Source organism: Plectropomus leopardus, chromosome 1 (assembly GCF_026936395.1).
Source record: "Plectropomus leopardus strain MGB_pleo_1.0 chromosome 1, ASM2693639v1, whole genome shotgun sequence".
NCBI lineage: Eukaryota > Metazoa > Chordata > Actinopteri > Perciformes > Serranidae > Plectropomus > Plectropomus leopardus.
Genome location: NC_142176.1, coordinates 23,492,567 through 23,508,828, shown reverse-complemented (window position 1 = coordinate 23,508,828; position 16,262 = coordinate 23,492,567). Strand labels below are relative to the sequence as shown.

General features: G+C 38.8%; 1 protein-coding gene across 2 annotated transcripts in view; it reads right to left on the bottom strand.

The window, feature by feature from the left end:
* Window positions 1-8,063: 8,063 nt before the first annotated feature.
* itsn2b (intersectin 2b) overlaps window positions 8,064-16,262 on the bottom strand; it is a 41,602-nt gene continuing 33,403 nt past the window's right edge. For both annotated transcript variants that reach the window (XM_088078120.1, XM_088078124.1), the window contains exons 32-40: window positions 16,135-16,218; window positions 15,936-16,019; window positions 14,951-15,013; window positions 13,579-13,728; window positions 13,361-13,479; window positions 13,112-13,194; window positions 12,535-12,618; window positions 11,979-12,152; window positions 8,064-11,068 (exon numbers count right to left, since the gene is read on the bottom strand). In XM_088078120.1, coding sequence (XP_087934246.1) covers window positions 10,920-11,068; window positions 11,979-12,152; window positions 12,535-12,618; window positions 13,112-13,194; window positions 13,361-13,479; window positions 13,579-13,728; window positions 14,951-15,013; window positions 15,936-16,019; window positions 16,135-16,218 — 990 coding nt within the window. In that variant the 3' untranslated portion in view covers window positions 8,064-10,919. The remainder of the gene's footprint in view (window positions 11,069-11,978; window positions 12,153-12,534; window positions 12,619-13,111; window positions 13,195-13,360; window positions 13,480-13,578; window positions 13,729-14,950; window positions 15,014-15,935; window positions 16,020-16,134; window positions 16,219-16,262) is intronic.

Genomic DNA, 16,262 nt, shown 5'->3' with positions numbered 1-16,262 from the left:
GTCAGCTTTAAATACAATGAAAGCAGCGAGGGAACTCCCAAACACTCCTGTCGAGGTTATTGGAGTCCATAATGAACTCTTGATGTTACTCAAAAGTGTTACTGGATGTGCTTTAGTCAATCTTAAATCTCAGCACATTTTAGCTGACTCCTCTCAACAGATCGCATAATTACTGGAGGGAGAACATTACAAGACATTACAGTAACGCCCTAATAGATGTAAAGGTCTTAATTCTGCCCTGCATGAGCAGAAGACTGAGGCAGAAAACCATCTTTCTTTTCTGTTATCCACACTGTGAGAGGGCCGATGAATCACAAAATATAAGAGAATAGTCTCAGATCATCTGCAAATATTTTGTCCTCCCCCAAATTTTACCTCTTTTTTCTCAGTCCTCTTCTCATCCTACTCACTTCTCTTTCTCTCCTCATCTCCGTCATCTACACTCGGTCTACTCTGTCCAGGTTCTTCTCATGCATTGTTTGTACCTTTTTGCTACAAAAAGTAATGCAACAAAAATAGTAAAAAATAACACATAATCATGAGCTAGTAATTTGAGAATAACCCACATATTGGGAGGGCTGCAATTACATGAACAAAATGTGACGGGGGTAAAGTAGGAAGGGGTCCCATACGGAGGAAAGCAGTTTTCCCAGAAATACAGATTCGTTTTAATGTTCACTGTCAACACGTTTCTTTTCGTAAACCTGATCAGAGTAACTTTAAGTATGCGACGTCATTGTTGGGGCACTATTTGTAGGATATCATACAAACTGCTGTATGAGGATGTGTTGCTTTGTGTGTCTCTTTCATTCTGTAGCTCTTTACCACATCAAGTCATCTGAAGCTGAACATCATATGATGCTTTTGTTGTATGAGACTGCATTTGATAAACTAATAGCAATTAATGACAGTACCTATTTAAATGTTCGCCTGAGCTTGGGAAAGTGGAGCTCTGCGAGCAGGGGGGGTGGGACTCAAACGGGAGTTGGCTAACGTCAGCTAACATCAATGAAAATGCTAACATGCTAATGTTTAGCAGATACAGTTTAGGCGTTTTATAGTGATCATGTCAATCTGGGTTAAATAATTTTACTATTTGAAACTGAACATACAGTGAAACTTATCTGTGCTCTCTTTATATTCAGGTGCAAATACTAAGGTTTTGGTGGGAAAAAACAACAAACAAACGTATTTAGGAAGTACAGATACTTGTATTATACTGTGTTGCCTGTGAGTTTGTAAATGGATGTTTTGATATTGTTTTCCTGTTGTTAAGTGCTCTCCCCCAATCTGTCAATAAATGTATTTGTATTTGTTGTGTGAAACAACGTTTTCTTCGCACATTGAAGAGTTAACTGATACGGTCATTTTGTGGGTGGAGCATTCCTCTAACACAACATCGCTGTCCTTACTGTTAAACACAGATATAAACTTTGTTCTACATACAGAATGCACAAAACATGCACCACTTACCATCCATAATGCATCTGTTTCTGCACCTCCTGCTCAGCGTGATGAAATATTAACACTCCCAACTCCGTGCACTGTGTTCTGTGAGGAATTGTTGTCAGTCATCTCTGAAATAGCAAGGGACAGGAGTTGTGAGTTTCAGATGCTGGATGGGAACACCGGACTGCACAACAGTGCTCCACTAGTATTTCATTTCATTATTCATGACTAACGGGTGAACCTTCAGGTAAGTGTGGGCTCAGTTCAAATCCATCAGAGAGAGAAAAAAAAGGGCCAGCTTCACTCTAATTCAGTGGTGAAATGTCTTTCCATCTATTGACAGAAATGGAAGACATTCATAACTGTGTTTCCATTTGTTTAAATTTATAACCAAAGTTTTCATTACCTTAGAATGAGCTGTTTACATCTACATCCGGAGCGTGTCTTCTTCCACAGAGTACTACATGTTGTTCTACAGTATTGCAGTACAGACGAACCCAATACTGGGCCACTCGTGTTTTTACATCAGCCACCAAAGTTCTCCTGCATGATTGGAACAAGGAAGAAGTTTCAGTTCTGCAATCTCACAACTAAATGCCACCTTATCTTTAAATGTATACATTTAAGCACAGTACTTACAAGATAGCAATGTTTTACACTTTTATCTCTGGCAGCATAACCCATGAAAACAGGAATATTCATTTTTCTAATTAAACTTTCAAGTTAATCTTAAAGGCAGCGATCACAATTCTGTGATAACAATGATACAACGATGTGTCAAAAGACTGTGAAAACATTGTGACTATGTCAAAAAGTTGTTTATATTGATTAACAGAGAATTATCAACTGAATCTGCAGCTTACCCCAGGCTTTACAAAGCCTTAAAGAGAGTTTCAGCTCATGATTTCAGCATACCATTCATCTCTTACTGCTCTCACAGTACCATTTTCAGCCGCAGCAGGCTGCTATTTTCATAGAAAAAGCTCTAAGAAAAATCTACTGTACGCTACCTGCTCAGCACCAAACAGCAGACAGACACAGGGACTAGTTGGTAAACATAGTGAAGCATTTAGCAGCTAAAAATTTAAATAATTCCCCCCAGAGTTGGTGGAGACCAAAAACAGAGATAAAAGTGAGTGATTATTGGACTTACCCCAGCTGGCTACCAATGCTGTTAGACGTTGATATTTGGTTGAATATAGGCTGTGATATAAAGTTATCCAAAATTCAATGTCAACATCAACATGACACAGATTCTTGATGACTGATGACGTTGATATTTTGTGGGTGTTGTGTTTAGTAACCAAAACACAAAGTTATCCAAATTTTTAATGCCAACATCATCTTGACATGAACTCACATTTAGTCATAAGCTATGGAGAGCAAAACCAAACGTCTGCTAATGTCAACACAACGTGAAATACTAACATCATCAGACTTTTAGTAAATGGATTTTCATTCCATCCAAAATTAAATTACAAACATGAGAGTCCAACATCTTTCTGACATCATATTGACGTCTGGTGCTGACCGGGACATTTATCAGGTGGACATAAACACAACTAAAAATGACTGATAATGTTGCTCCACATTTGCTGGATGTGTTTAAGCAACAGTTTGCTAAAAAGTTTCAGCTAAAAAGATGAAGATACGTCAGTGTTGTGTTTACGTCTTGTTTTTGCGGCCCCTAAGTGGCCTTTCATTTTTAAAACAATTACAGCTGTTTTTAATTCTTATAGAGGTTCATTTCATCTCAACAGATAAATTAAAGGTAAGTTAAATGTTTATTAAGCCATGCGAAAGGTTCATGAAACAGTGTTTTTGTCTCTGAGATCACCAGTACCTGGTCAATATGGAAGTAAAATGGCTTTGGCACAGCTGCCAACTAAAACTGTATTTTACTGCCAAACGATCGGAGTAATATTTCACATTTTGAATATTTTATGCAAGCCTTTTTGTTTTGTTTTTTTAAATCTTTCACATAAAAAAATAAGTCATGACTTCTGATTCAACATCTAATTGGACATTTCTTTATATATAAATGTACAGTAAGTGTAGAGGCAGACAGAAGACAGAAATAGCAAAAACAGGGCAAGGGGTGCGATGGGTCGAGAGTGCCTGTGAGTGAGATAAAGTATAAAAGAAAAGTGCAGTAAAGCAGAAGAAGAGAGTAGTTTGGAGGCAGCTGGAGAAATAAAAACAGAGACGGAAAGGAATAAACACATGTGGAGAGACAGAGACAGAGAGAGAGACAGAGAGAGAGACAGAGAGAGAGAGAGTGACATGTGCAGGGAGGATGAGTCTGAGAGGCCCTCAGCTCCACTTGACTCAGTCATGGGAATGATTTGATTATCACCACATGAACAGCTGTCTTATGTAACACACACACACACACACACACACACACACACACACACACACACACACACACACACACACACACACACACACAGAACTCAAAATAATGAGGGGTCTGTGTGTTCTGGCCAAAAACCTGAGCTGAGCAAAGGTGGCCTGCAGCAACAGAGAGACGGAGAGTAAAAGAGAGTCCATATCGAGGTAAACTCACTGACAGGGTCATCCAGGTCTCTTCCTATTGTTTAAAAAAGGACTCTGCACATAGGTTTATTCATTTAACTGTTAGAACAAGGATAGGGACACGAAAACATGGAAATATCTGTCAAAACTGCCCTTTGCTGCATAGGTGTAGAATTTGGGGGAGGGGGGATAGTAGGAGACACGTTTCCTTCTTTATATTAATATTAAGAACAAGTGCATTTATCCCCCTCGATACATTCATGAAAGTAGCAGACAGCTTTTATTTTAACAAAGTCAAAGACAATTTCACAATATGTTTATGCATAGAAAGCAGAAATTGGTGCATAAAAATTCACCAGGATGCAGGAATGCAAGTAATTGGTACTCAAAATTTTCTGGTGGATCCTCAGACAAAACAAAACTGAAACCTAGGCTCATACTCTGCTGTGTTTGCAAATGACTACACCAAATCTTTAACAGTTGGGGGATGATGATAAACTGAAATTCATCATGAGTTTGTTTTTCGTGCTCCAAATCTGTACATTGTCTCCTGCATACATACGTTTTTTTACTTAGAGACGTACATGACTACACTGACTACACACAGACATGATGACAGGCAACTTTGTTTTTATGCTGCTTGCCTGTATTCATTTCTTTACACTTGGCCAAATTTAGCTTTCCACTTACTTGACCAAATTCAATTAAATCAATGCACAAACACACGGCCTCTTATATCAGCTGAAGCAAGCTTTCTCTCTTTTACACTCTCATTTTAAGAGACACATTCTGTCTTTTCGGTGGTAGTGTTTCTAAAAGTGGTGCAGTATTATGATCATGTCACTTACAAAATTTTGTTTTAAATTTTATTTTAAGGAAAACACTAAAAACAGGACATGACCTAAAAAAGTGTTAAAATAAAATAACAAATGTAAATAAATAATAATATATATTTTACTGTAACCTAATTTTAAACATAGAAGTATTATTATTAATGTAATTGCAGATTTGTTGACATTTCTCCCTTGTTATTTGCTTATTTTCTAGTGATTCTCCTGCTGTTTTTTAAGCAAATTTTCTGGTCACTTTCTTGTCACCTTTTACTATTTTTTATTGTTATTATTATTATTATTATGTTTTGCTATTCGTGGTGGGCGGCACGGTGGCTTTGTGGTTAGCACTGTTGCTGTTCACAGCAAGAGGGTCCCTGGTTCGAATCCCGGTTGGAACGGGGTTCGGTCTGGGCGGGGGCCCTTCTGTGTGGAATTTGCATGTTCTCCCTGTGTCCGCGTGGGTTCTCTCCGAGGTCTCCGGCTTCCTCCCACAGTCCAAAGACATGCAGCTCAGGTTAATTGATGACTCTAAAAATTGCCCTTAGGTGTGATTGTGAGTGTGTATGGTCGTTCGTCTATATGTGTCGGCCCTGCGATAGTCTGGCGAACTGTCCAGGGTGTACCCCGCCTTCCGCCCGATGACAGCTGGGATTGGCTCCAGCCCCCCCGCGACCCTTACGAGGACAAGCGGTTACAGAAAATGACTGACTGACTGACTGGCTATTCGTGGTACATTTCATGCCAAGTTGTTGAGTGCCTTTCAAAAGAAATTTAACTGAATTTATTCAAGGTTTAAATGCTTGTGAAAGGCATCTGAATAAACAATAGAAAACTAAAGTTAATCCAGGGTTTAAACAGTTAATTTCTTGGCATCTAAATTTGAAAAAAAACCAACAAAAACAACAGACTTTTATCTGTGATTAATACAGTTTAACTAAATCTTTTCATTGAGGTTGTATAAAATTAAAAACCCTGAAGTCATCGTTCCTCGATGATCAACAGAAACTTTGAGTTGGATTAGAAGGATCATCTACATCTGTGACACATTAGTTTCTAACCGAGCGTAAAATGATTAGTAACCACCGTTTATATCGACAGTCCCACTGCATTAAATCCATTACTCCCACTGTAGCGCTCGGCCACAGAAGGCTGGGCTCAGCTGACTTTGTCGACTGAGTTTCGTAGCTGTGTGTGTTGCTGTCAGCCGCTCGTAGAGTCACTAAGTGTGGTTACATAATGACTGTTGCTCCTGTGGACCCGGAGCCAGTGGAGGGTGAAGAAGGACTTAATGAGGTCTATTGGTGCGCACTGACAACTCCACACTCAACCTCAGTGACTCTGAGGCTGGACACCAACACAAACCAGTGAAATTAAATAAAATCCTTAAATCCTTAAAATGTTTGCCTCCTTTTTCTGTATCTTGAATTCCTTGAATATCCTTGAAAGTGAGTCTGGTTGTTTAATAATATATTACACAAAATATTGACTGTATTTTACAACATAATAACAATGTTGTCAAATATTTGATGCACTGGACAAAACAAGACACATTTCGTGGTTGTAACGTAGTGAAATGAACGCTTTGTCCTCCCTGTGCTCGCAAACATGGAATTTTTCCTCATAGTAGACAACTTTTAAAAATGATTGCATTGTGATTATCGTTTATTTCACCACACAATAGACATTACACTTGAAAACAGCAGTGAAGGTCTGTCTGCAGTCGTAACGGTGAGGTGGTGTTTCTAATTATGTGCAAAGGCTGAAGACTGTTTTCAGCAGAGTAACTCGATAACTATTTGAGAAATGAAGCTAGAATTGCATTTGAGATTATCAGATGTCTACGTGCTTTCTGAAATGCTCAAGTGTTTTGTGAAATGTTTTGTTTTCTCAAATGTTGAATTGTTTTCTCAAATTTTGCAGTGTTTTGTGAAATGTCAGGGTTTTTTTCTGAAATGTTAATTTTTTTTCTGAAATCACAAAGTGTTTTCTCAAACTTTATAGTGTTTCTGAAATGTTTAAGTGTCTTCTGAAATATCTACTTTTTTTTCTGAATACTGAAGTTCTTTCTGAAATGTTGAAGTATTTTCTTCAATGTTGTAGTGTTTTGTGAAATACTGTAGTGCTCTGACCCTGAGGGCCACTGTACCTATCACTTAAAATCCAGAGGAGTCTGAGCCTCACTCATCAACACACAGCATTGAATAAATCTTGGTGAAAGGAGCAGTGTGTGAGGGTGACCTCTATCTCACCTGGTAGAGAGTGCGTCCCAGGTAGGCTCAGTCCTTTGCAGAGGCCTGTGGTTTGATTCCAGCCTGCGGCTTTTTGCTGCGTGTCATTCTCAGTCTCTCAACCACTTTCCTGTCAGCCTCCAGCTATCCTGTAATAAAGGCAAAAGCCCTAAAAAATAATCTTAGAAAAGGCGCAGTGTGTGATTTAGTGGCATCTAACGGTGAGGACCGCAGATTACAACCAGCTGAAATTTCCTTCAGTGTTCACTGTTCAGGAGGATTTTACTGGGAGATTTATTATTTTCAGAGGTCTCCTCCGCTCCAAATCAAATGGACCAGGTGATTTGAAGCAGTAAAAACTCTGAGTAAGGCAGTTTCGCGTTACAAGTAAGTGTCTCTCCGTCATTGTTGGGCTCATCGCAGACGGGCCGCTAGCCCAGCAACTGCTAATGTGTGCTCAGCTTTTTTATAATTTAAGTTCCAGACCTTCAATAAGTTAGTACCATGAGCCAAATTATCAGCAGAGGTCTCTTCCTCTCCAAAACAAACAGACCAGGTGATTGAAACCAGTAAAAACACTGAATAAAGCAGTTTCACGTTAAATATCTGTGCTTTCCGGACACAGCTCAGCTGATTGCTGAGGGGCTAATAACTATTGTGGTTTTTGTGAAAACATGAATGGCCTTATCTAAAGCCAGTGTTATGTTTGTCTGTTTTTTATGCCGGTGTAACATAGCAAACTACACTGGTGAAAACTCGCTCTCAATGTAGATATAAATGTCTCAATCTAAGGTAACGAAAACACAATGTTATTTTCAGGGGATTACACACTAAAGAAAACACGCTTATATAATATCATATTATATTATATTTCTGACAATATATCGCCCTAAAGCCTACAGACTGGAACTTTAAATATTATTTTGTCTAAAGCTGAAGTTCAGGGGCCACTAAACCCTTACACATGGCTGCAGGAGGTTGTGCGCTGTCTTGAGGCAGCCAATAATTTGACAGCTTGTTGACTTTTAATGTCTTTAATTTGACTTAAGAAACCCTGATTCAGAGAAAGAGCCACACGGAGGCCAAAGTGAGTACAAACAGCAGGTTACAGACCCCAGACTGATCAGACGATCACTAAACTCAGTTAGTACAGCAGCAGTCGATGCAAAAGGCTGCAGAAAATAAAAAGTAAAACAACAGACAAACTTCAAACACCCCTACACAGACAAGGAAGGTAGTCCAGTCTATTTGCACATTTCCACAAATTCAAAGAAACATCAAAGTTAATACAAGACTTAAAAACGGAGTTTTGCAGATAATATAATACAAAACAGCAGGCCTAACAAAACGACTAGTCCCCTAGTCTACTTACAGTAAAACTCAACCGCAGAGAATCATCTAAGATGTTATATTGCCTTTCAAAACAGTATTGACATGTGTTTGCTGAACACATTTTTAATATTTGACAACACACAAAACAAACCCAGTGGATACCAACTGATTATCCAAGATGACACAGCAAGCAAAGCCGCTCCAAACCTTTGGATAGTCACACACGCATAAATTAAGAAATAAATAAAACACTTTTTTTGTTAATATCTGGAGCACCAGCAGGCACTCAGAGTTAGAAAAAAACTGAAGGCAAAGGACAAAAGAGTAAAAACGAGGCAGAAAACACGAGAGTCAACCAACAACATAAATAGAAACCTTTTGCACACTACATCCACGTAAAGTTTTGACCATGAATGTTAAAAAGGGATACTTTTTTGGGGCAACAGAGGTGGACCATGTTGCTGTCAATGAGGAGAATGACACTTAAAAATCTGTCTGGCGGGGTGAAAATGTAAAAATACTGTTTATTATTCATGAAAACCTGCTAATCTGTGTTGCCTCACAATATTGATATCCACGAAGTCCTCCAAACTAGAAAAAAAAAAAAAAAAAGGCAGGAAGAGCTGACTCAGCGTGAGAAAAAGTTCAAGGTGTTAACCAGTACAGCTTTTCACACCCGTGTCATCTTGTCACCTAAATTATTTTGCGCTCAAACTACTTGGCCTTGGCTGATTTTGCACAGAAAAGAAAAAGCTTATACATTTCTCCAAAGACCACCAACATCATCCCAAATAACTGTAATGGTTTCAAAAACTGGCAGATTTTAAAAGACTGGGAGGCCAGAAGTTACAAGTTAACTAAAAAGTTGCAGCATCAAGAGCTCTCAGCTGAAGATACTCGTTACTAATATCTCAACTAAATATTCTACACTCCAGACACACACACACACACACACACACACACACACACACACACACACACACACACACACACACAGTGATAGAGATGACATGGTCCATGTACTTTTTGGTCTTTAAATTTTCCTTTCAGAAACAGAAATGGAAAAAGCAAAAATATATTCATTTGATTTCCATTTTAAAATTCAACAATGAAAACACCTTTGGGGTCAGAAATTGAATATACAGAATAGAAATGCAACTTCCGCTTTCTCCTATCAAAAGAAAAGGAAAAAGAAGAAAAGGAAAGGAAAAGAGATGAAAAACCAGCCTTTTTTTTCTCCATTTTTTGTCATTTCTGAAACCAGAGGTTGTCCTGGGTAAAAAAATATATATATATATAATAATAATTCAATCTTTTTTAAAAAAAAACACTGTTAAATGCATGTGAGCTAAAATCAAATTGGTGTAGTTAGCAAGAGAAATATTTCTACACAGTAAAACTTCCAGTATTCAGACCGGTTTATCATCTTTTTTTTTCTTGGTATTTTATCTTCTATCTTATTTATTCTTGGTGTTTGTTTTTTTACAGGATAAAAAGAAAATAAAGAGGCATTTGTATTCTTTGTATTCCATTGCTGACCCTGAACTGAAAACTAAAATGGTTTTTAATTTTTATTTCTTAAATGAAAATGAAAATCAAATAATTTATTAAGTTAATAAGTATTTTTTATTTCTGTTTCTGGAAGAAAAATTCAAAGAACAAAACATAGACGGACCTTCAACTCGGAACAGCGAATCCTGAGATCCTCTATCTACAGTAGTAAACTGACTCCAGACCAAAGCTAACGACAAAATCTTCTCGTCAGGGTCATCCCGCAGTCCGTACTGCTGTCCGTTATCTGCCGTCTACTGCTTATAACACACTTAATGTCACTGTGAGAAAAGTCCACAGCAGTGTCTCTTGAAAGCCATCAGTCACAACCTCAGCCCCCAAAAAAGTCAACATATACATATCTTGTAGGTTAAGAAAAAACACTAAACTCAGACTCAATAAACGGCCCTCGGTTGAGCAGACTTGGCAAAGTGCGTCTCAGTGAATGAACAATTAAAACCCAACTGTTGTAACTGAGATACAGAGCTGTTAGAGTCTAGGTAACATACAAGACCCTTTATAGTTATAGATTTATTGATTTATTAATATAATGATTATTTGTTTTGAAGCAGTCTTTGTCCAGTTCTACGTCCCTCTGAACTCTAGTACAGTACATCCTGTGCGGGTGCAAACAGCGGCACCAGTCAGGCCTCCTTTTCTACCTCAGGTCAACAGCGAGAAAAACACAGGAGATCTGACTCCTTTTGGTGGGTTCAGATGATGTCACTCAGACGCCAATTCCCTACTGGAAGATTCAGATGACATCAGGAGAGGTATTATTAGTGCTGGTTAATATTAAAATGTTAAGGCATGATGCGAGTTCAGTACAGAGGTGTCTAGTTTGATATTAGGCATGTGTAGGGGGCATCTGAGTTTGTTTAGGTGACAAAAAGCAGCCTTTCTTATTTGGTTACTCTGCAGGAGGAAAATATCCTTATTGGATGTCTGAGTAGAAGACTCTGTTTTTATGTCACTTCATCCTATTTGTCTATTTATTGCCAAAGAGCTGCAGGTCGAGGCGGACCCACACTTCCCCTGTAGGAACCTCGTGCAGCAGCAGGCGGCGTGTTACTGGTCCCTTGTTTTCCAACTCTTTCTTTATGGTTGCCACGGGAACCTCTGTACGACCCAGAAAGTCTGATATAAGAGAGGAGATAGAAAGATTAGGTTTTAAAAGAGCTCAGGAAATGTGATAGCCAGGTATGTGTGAGGCTACAATGACACAAAAGTGAGAATTAAGTTTGGTTTTTTTTCACATCAAGATTTTTTTTACTTTTGTATCACAATCTACAGTCTAAGTTAAGCAACAGAATATCATGTTTAAGCCTTTCAAACCTGGATTGATATCAGTTTTCTTGTGCTGCATTAAGACGCCTTTCACAAGCTATTTGACCCTTTAAAAATTTGTTTGATTTTTGAAAACATGGGGAAAAAAGGCAATAACCAACTGGGCAAGAAATGTTATAGCAACTGCAAGAAACTAGTAAAAAGTGAAGAAGAAAATTACATAAAAATTAGCTTTGAAAAAGAGGGGAGGATTATCAGAAAATTATCCTGAAAACTAGGGGAAAATCTCCTGAAAACTCTATAATTATTATTATATTTTAAATTATGTTACAGAAAAATGTTATATATATTTATAGTTTAATGATTTGTTGATTTTCGTGTTTGTTGTTCACTTTTTTGTTGTTGTTGCTTAATGCTTTTTGGGTCATGTCATGGGAAGTTGCTCATTGCCTTCTCCTCATGTTTTTGAAAGAAATCAAGAGAAATTTGCTCAGGTTTTAAAGGGTTAAAAATTAATTTTACAAATTAATTTCAGACTTTTGCAACAAGGAAACCTGAGTCGGTCGTTAGCCTGACCAGATCACGACTCTGAGTTAGTCTGGAGCCTCCTCGTTCATTTTCGATTTCCAAGGGGTGTTATCAACAACCACTGACCAGTGCTGGGCTATTGTTTTGCAGCTTTACAGTGAAATCAGTGGGAGTCAATGAAGGAGCGAGGGTGGAGAAGAAGAAAAAGGGAAGAAATAAGCTGGTGACTGACCATCGGGTGAAAACTGGTCTCTTTCAAAGATGGTGATGCACAGGACGTCCTGGTAAAGATCTTTGATGTGGAACTGACAGTTGAAGTTCCACTTGGGGTTCAGAGTGTCGTTGAGCGTTCTGGACGTGAATATCTGAGCTCCCATGGTCACTTCACAATAGGGGTTACTTTTACCTGGGCGAGGACATGGACACAGGTGATAAGAGGGACAAGGGAGTAAAAGTAGGGAGAGGAAAGAAGAGAGAAAAAAGGCGAGGAACAGAGGAAGAGAGAGATAAGAGGAGTAATGGAGGGTCAAGAAAAAGAAGGAACATTTAAGGAGACAGAAAATCCTCTGACTAAATCTGAACTGATGTAAAAAAAAATTAAAAAGATGACAGGGCACCATAAATAAATACGGCTTTATCTTTCTCCTCATTAGGTATCCATGCAGCAGTGCATGTAGCATGCAGCAGAGATTAAAATCTGGATTCCACCACGTTTTAAGTCCATGATGTGTTTCTTTGTCCACTGAACCGTGAGGAGCGTCCTGCAACACGAGTGTATTCATGCTCACCATTAGGTTTGGCTGCCTTGAGTTCAGTCGCCTCTAAGATGGTGACAAGAAGTCTGCCGATTCCACTCGCCTTCACTGATCGTGCTGCAAAAACAACACACACACACACACACACACACACACACACACAAATTGATTGATCCAGACATTGGCTGCCATCAGTACTGCTGTGTCAGTGGAGAGACAAAAAGGGTTCCTACACATTTTCATGGACAAAATTTAAAAACTTTTCCAAGACTTTTCAAGGACCCATAATTTTTTTTCTTCTTGCTCATAACTGCAATTTCAGCTAGCTGGCATACATGAAGGGAGAGAGAGAATGTAACCAGGAAATGAAGGAAAAAAAACAATGTCACACATCAGCTCATGTCAGAGCTACATTACGCTGACAGATTTGGAAAATAAATCAGTCATCGTGTTACATTACATGGAAGGTCAACTGTGGAAGACTAGTGTAAACATTTCATTACGCACAACTAAATTTCATGATTCACTAAATTCTTGACTTTCCCAGGCCTGGAAAATGTGATTGTGAAATTTCATGACTTTGCCATGACCATGAGAACCCTGGACAAACCTTGATAGGCCTTTTCCCTTTTCTTCTTTTCCGTCTCAATAAATTCTTCAGACGCAGCCTTGATCTTCTGAACCCAGGCCGTCCTGACAACACAAACACAAACAGCAATTGTACAAGCAGCCACAGAAACAAAAGAAAAACCCAACACACCACGTCTGTGTGTGTGTGTGTGTGTGTGTGTGTGTGTGTGTGTGTGTCTGTGTGTGTCTGTGTGCGTGTGTGTGTGCACGCGCGCGTGCGCACAACTACCGTTCATTGATGTTGTCCGTTCTGAGTACGTAGACTCTATCGATGTGTGAAATGTGGAAGGTGGGCTCGTCGCTGGAAGGATCCGGCAGCTTCACCAACACTTCATTAAGCAGCACAGGCTAAAGGAAAAACACAACATCAGAGGTGATTCTCGACAAGAAAATGCACATTTTCTAAGAGTGTGTCTGTGTGTGTGTGTGTGTGTGTGTTTGTCTTACCGGCTTGTACATCTTGAGCTGTACGTTGTTCTTGTTGCTGAACAGTTTATCAGGCCCAGAGGAGGTGAACTGTTTACCCGTGTGTGTCAAAAGCAGAAAGTCGTTAAAGAGGAAAGCCCAGAGCTCCTTGTTGCTCTTTACCTTGTGCATCTGAAAAGACACGAGTCATATATACGTATCATATTATTCAATAAGTAAGGCAAGGCAAGCATATTTATATCGAGGTTATTCAAAGTGCTTTACAGGCAACAGATTAAAAAAAGATTCAGAAAAAAAGAGATATAAAATAAAAAATAGAAGTATAAAATAAGAGGCAAGTTATAAACTTGCAGATAGGTTTAAAGCCAGATTTATAAAAACAAATAAAAATAACAAAAGCTTATAAGCCCTTTAAAACGTGGATTGACATCCATTTTCTTGTGCTGTATTCAGAAAGCTTTCACAAGCATTTAAAAATGTCAAATCCTGGGCAAACTGGTTTGATTTCAAATGATCAAATGCCCTGCACGCTGCAAAAAATTATTAAAAGGTGCCAAAAAATTAACAAAAAATTTGTTTAAAAAAAACAAAACAAAATACAGATAGATAGAGAGTTATTAGAAAATTATCAAAAAACAAACAAACAAACAAGGGTTTTACACGATAAAAAGGTCAACCAGAAAATTCTATGTCACTTGGGAGTTTTTTTTTTGTCTGGCTCAGGGTAATATCTAGTCATTCATTTCTTAACAAGTTGCTCATGCCTTCCAACTTTTTCAAGCCAATTTTCTCAGGTTTTAAAGGGTTAATTAAAAACTGCTAAGCTTAGCTTATAAAACATATCTTCATCCCAAAGGGAGCTGACTCCAGCAGTGGGGAGCATACCGGCTAAAAGTCATTTTACCACATTTAGATCGAACTGTGGGCACCACTGACAGAATTTACAATTATAATCAAAACAGTTTTACTTCTGTAACTGCTCAGTGATGATGGTGGTATTATAGTCAACTGTTCAGCACCAGATTTAGTTTAATTCTTCGGCCAAAAAGCAAATGTCTAAGTTTATATAACAACATTATTCATGGTGCTGCTGTATCATCACTGCCTGAGATCCTTCTGTTGGGTTTCTGCTCAGATGAACCAGCTCGCTGATCACTGTGAAGGTTTTACTCTGTGGTCTGAGGTAACATGTGACCACGACAGCCCGCGGCCTGACCCTCTAATGTTTTCATTTCACCTCCCCGTACTCCCCAGTCTGTCTGGATGCTTCAACATTTAAAATATTCATTCAGCAAAATGAAAAATGATAATTTTATCCAGAATATGAAGCCCCACTGGAGTAGTTCACTTACTCTGGTTACCACAGTTTCAGAAACGTTGCAGTTGTACTCACTTTGCCGCTGTGGAGCAGTTTCCTGGGGCCCAGACAGTTGGTAAGAGAGTTAAACACCAGGTTCTGTTGAAAGAGAGTAACTTTAGAGGAATCTTTTACCTTATTTAAAATAACATATTATGGAAGATTATCTTTAGAAACCAACTTATAAGGTTAACAAGAGAATACAAATTGAATTCATTATGAACTTTATTCATACTATATTGCGACTTAAAGGTGGTAGGCAGCGATTGTCATCCAATATGTTTTTGAGAAATTTAGCAAATATCTCCAAATGGCCCAGCAGCTGTGTGTGCTGCAAAAACATCTGATGTTATTTAGGGCTGCCGCCTGAAAGTTGTGAGCTTGAATTATCAGTCAGAGATCCCTCAGCTAGCTGAGATTCTTTAAGTTGAGCAGTTTTTTTTTGTCAGACAGTGTCTGCCTTTGAGGACACAAACATCCCAGTAAGCTCACACGCTGCTCTCTGGAACAGGCAGCTGCAGACCCAGACCCCGGGTGATTCTGAGTGAGACTGAGGAAACTTTCCAGAGGGTTAACATTGTCTGCTGCCTTCTGCTTAGAAGCAGCGAAATTTACAGCTCACAGCAACGTAACATGAAACAGATGATGTCTTTTGTTTGATATCTAGTGTCAGCAAAAAAAAATCCTGCTGCAAATTCCTGATCTGCTGTAAACATAGTTAGCTCTCTCAAACTCAATTTGGACAAATAGGAAGCATGGTTGAATATTCATATTGAACAGCCAAATCCAATTCTGAGTCAGGTACAGCCCCAGTGTTCATACACAGCCATGGCTCTGTTATTCGGAAACAAAGAAATGCTCAGACCAAGCCATGCAACACTATTCCAGCCACTCAGCAACAAGGGGCGTTCATGCTTGTGTACATAAAGAGAAAGGCAGTAGGAGCCTGAGGGAAGAAAGAATCACTGGCAGGAGATTGTATTTGTTTGATGGCTACACCTTTAATTAGTGAGCTTTATACCTCTGCAGGGCCATCACACTGTACGTGGTTCTGAATCCACTCCAGTCTGTCAGAGTTCTCCTTCTCTCTCACGCCCTCGTTTACCTGATTAACACAATAATATATAATACACAGAAACAACTTGCAAATCTTTTCCACACAGAAAGAAAAAGGTTTTAAATTAAAGTAACAAGTAAGGAATCAGTAAGGAGAAATAAACCTGTTGACAGAGTTCCTCCGCCCTTTCTAGAGCCTCTTTCAGAGGACCTCTGTCAGCGTGGCCCTCTGCGGTGCACTCCAGGATCTAAACACACACACACACACACACACACATAAAACACAGACAAG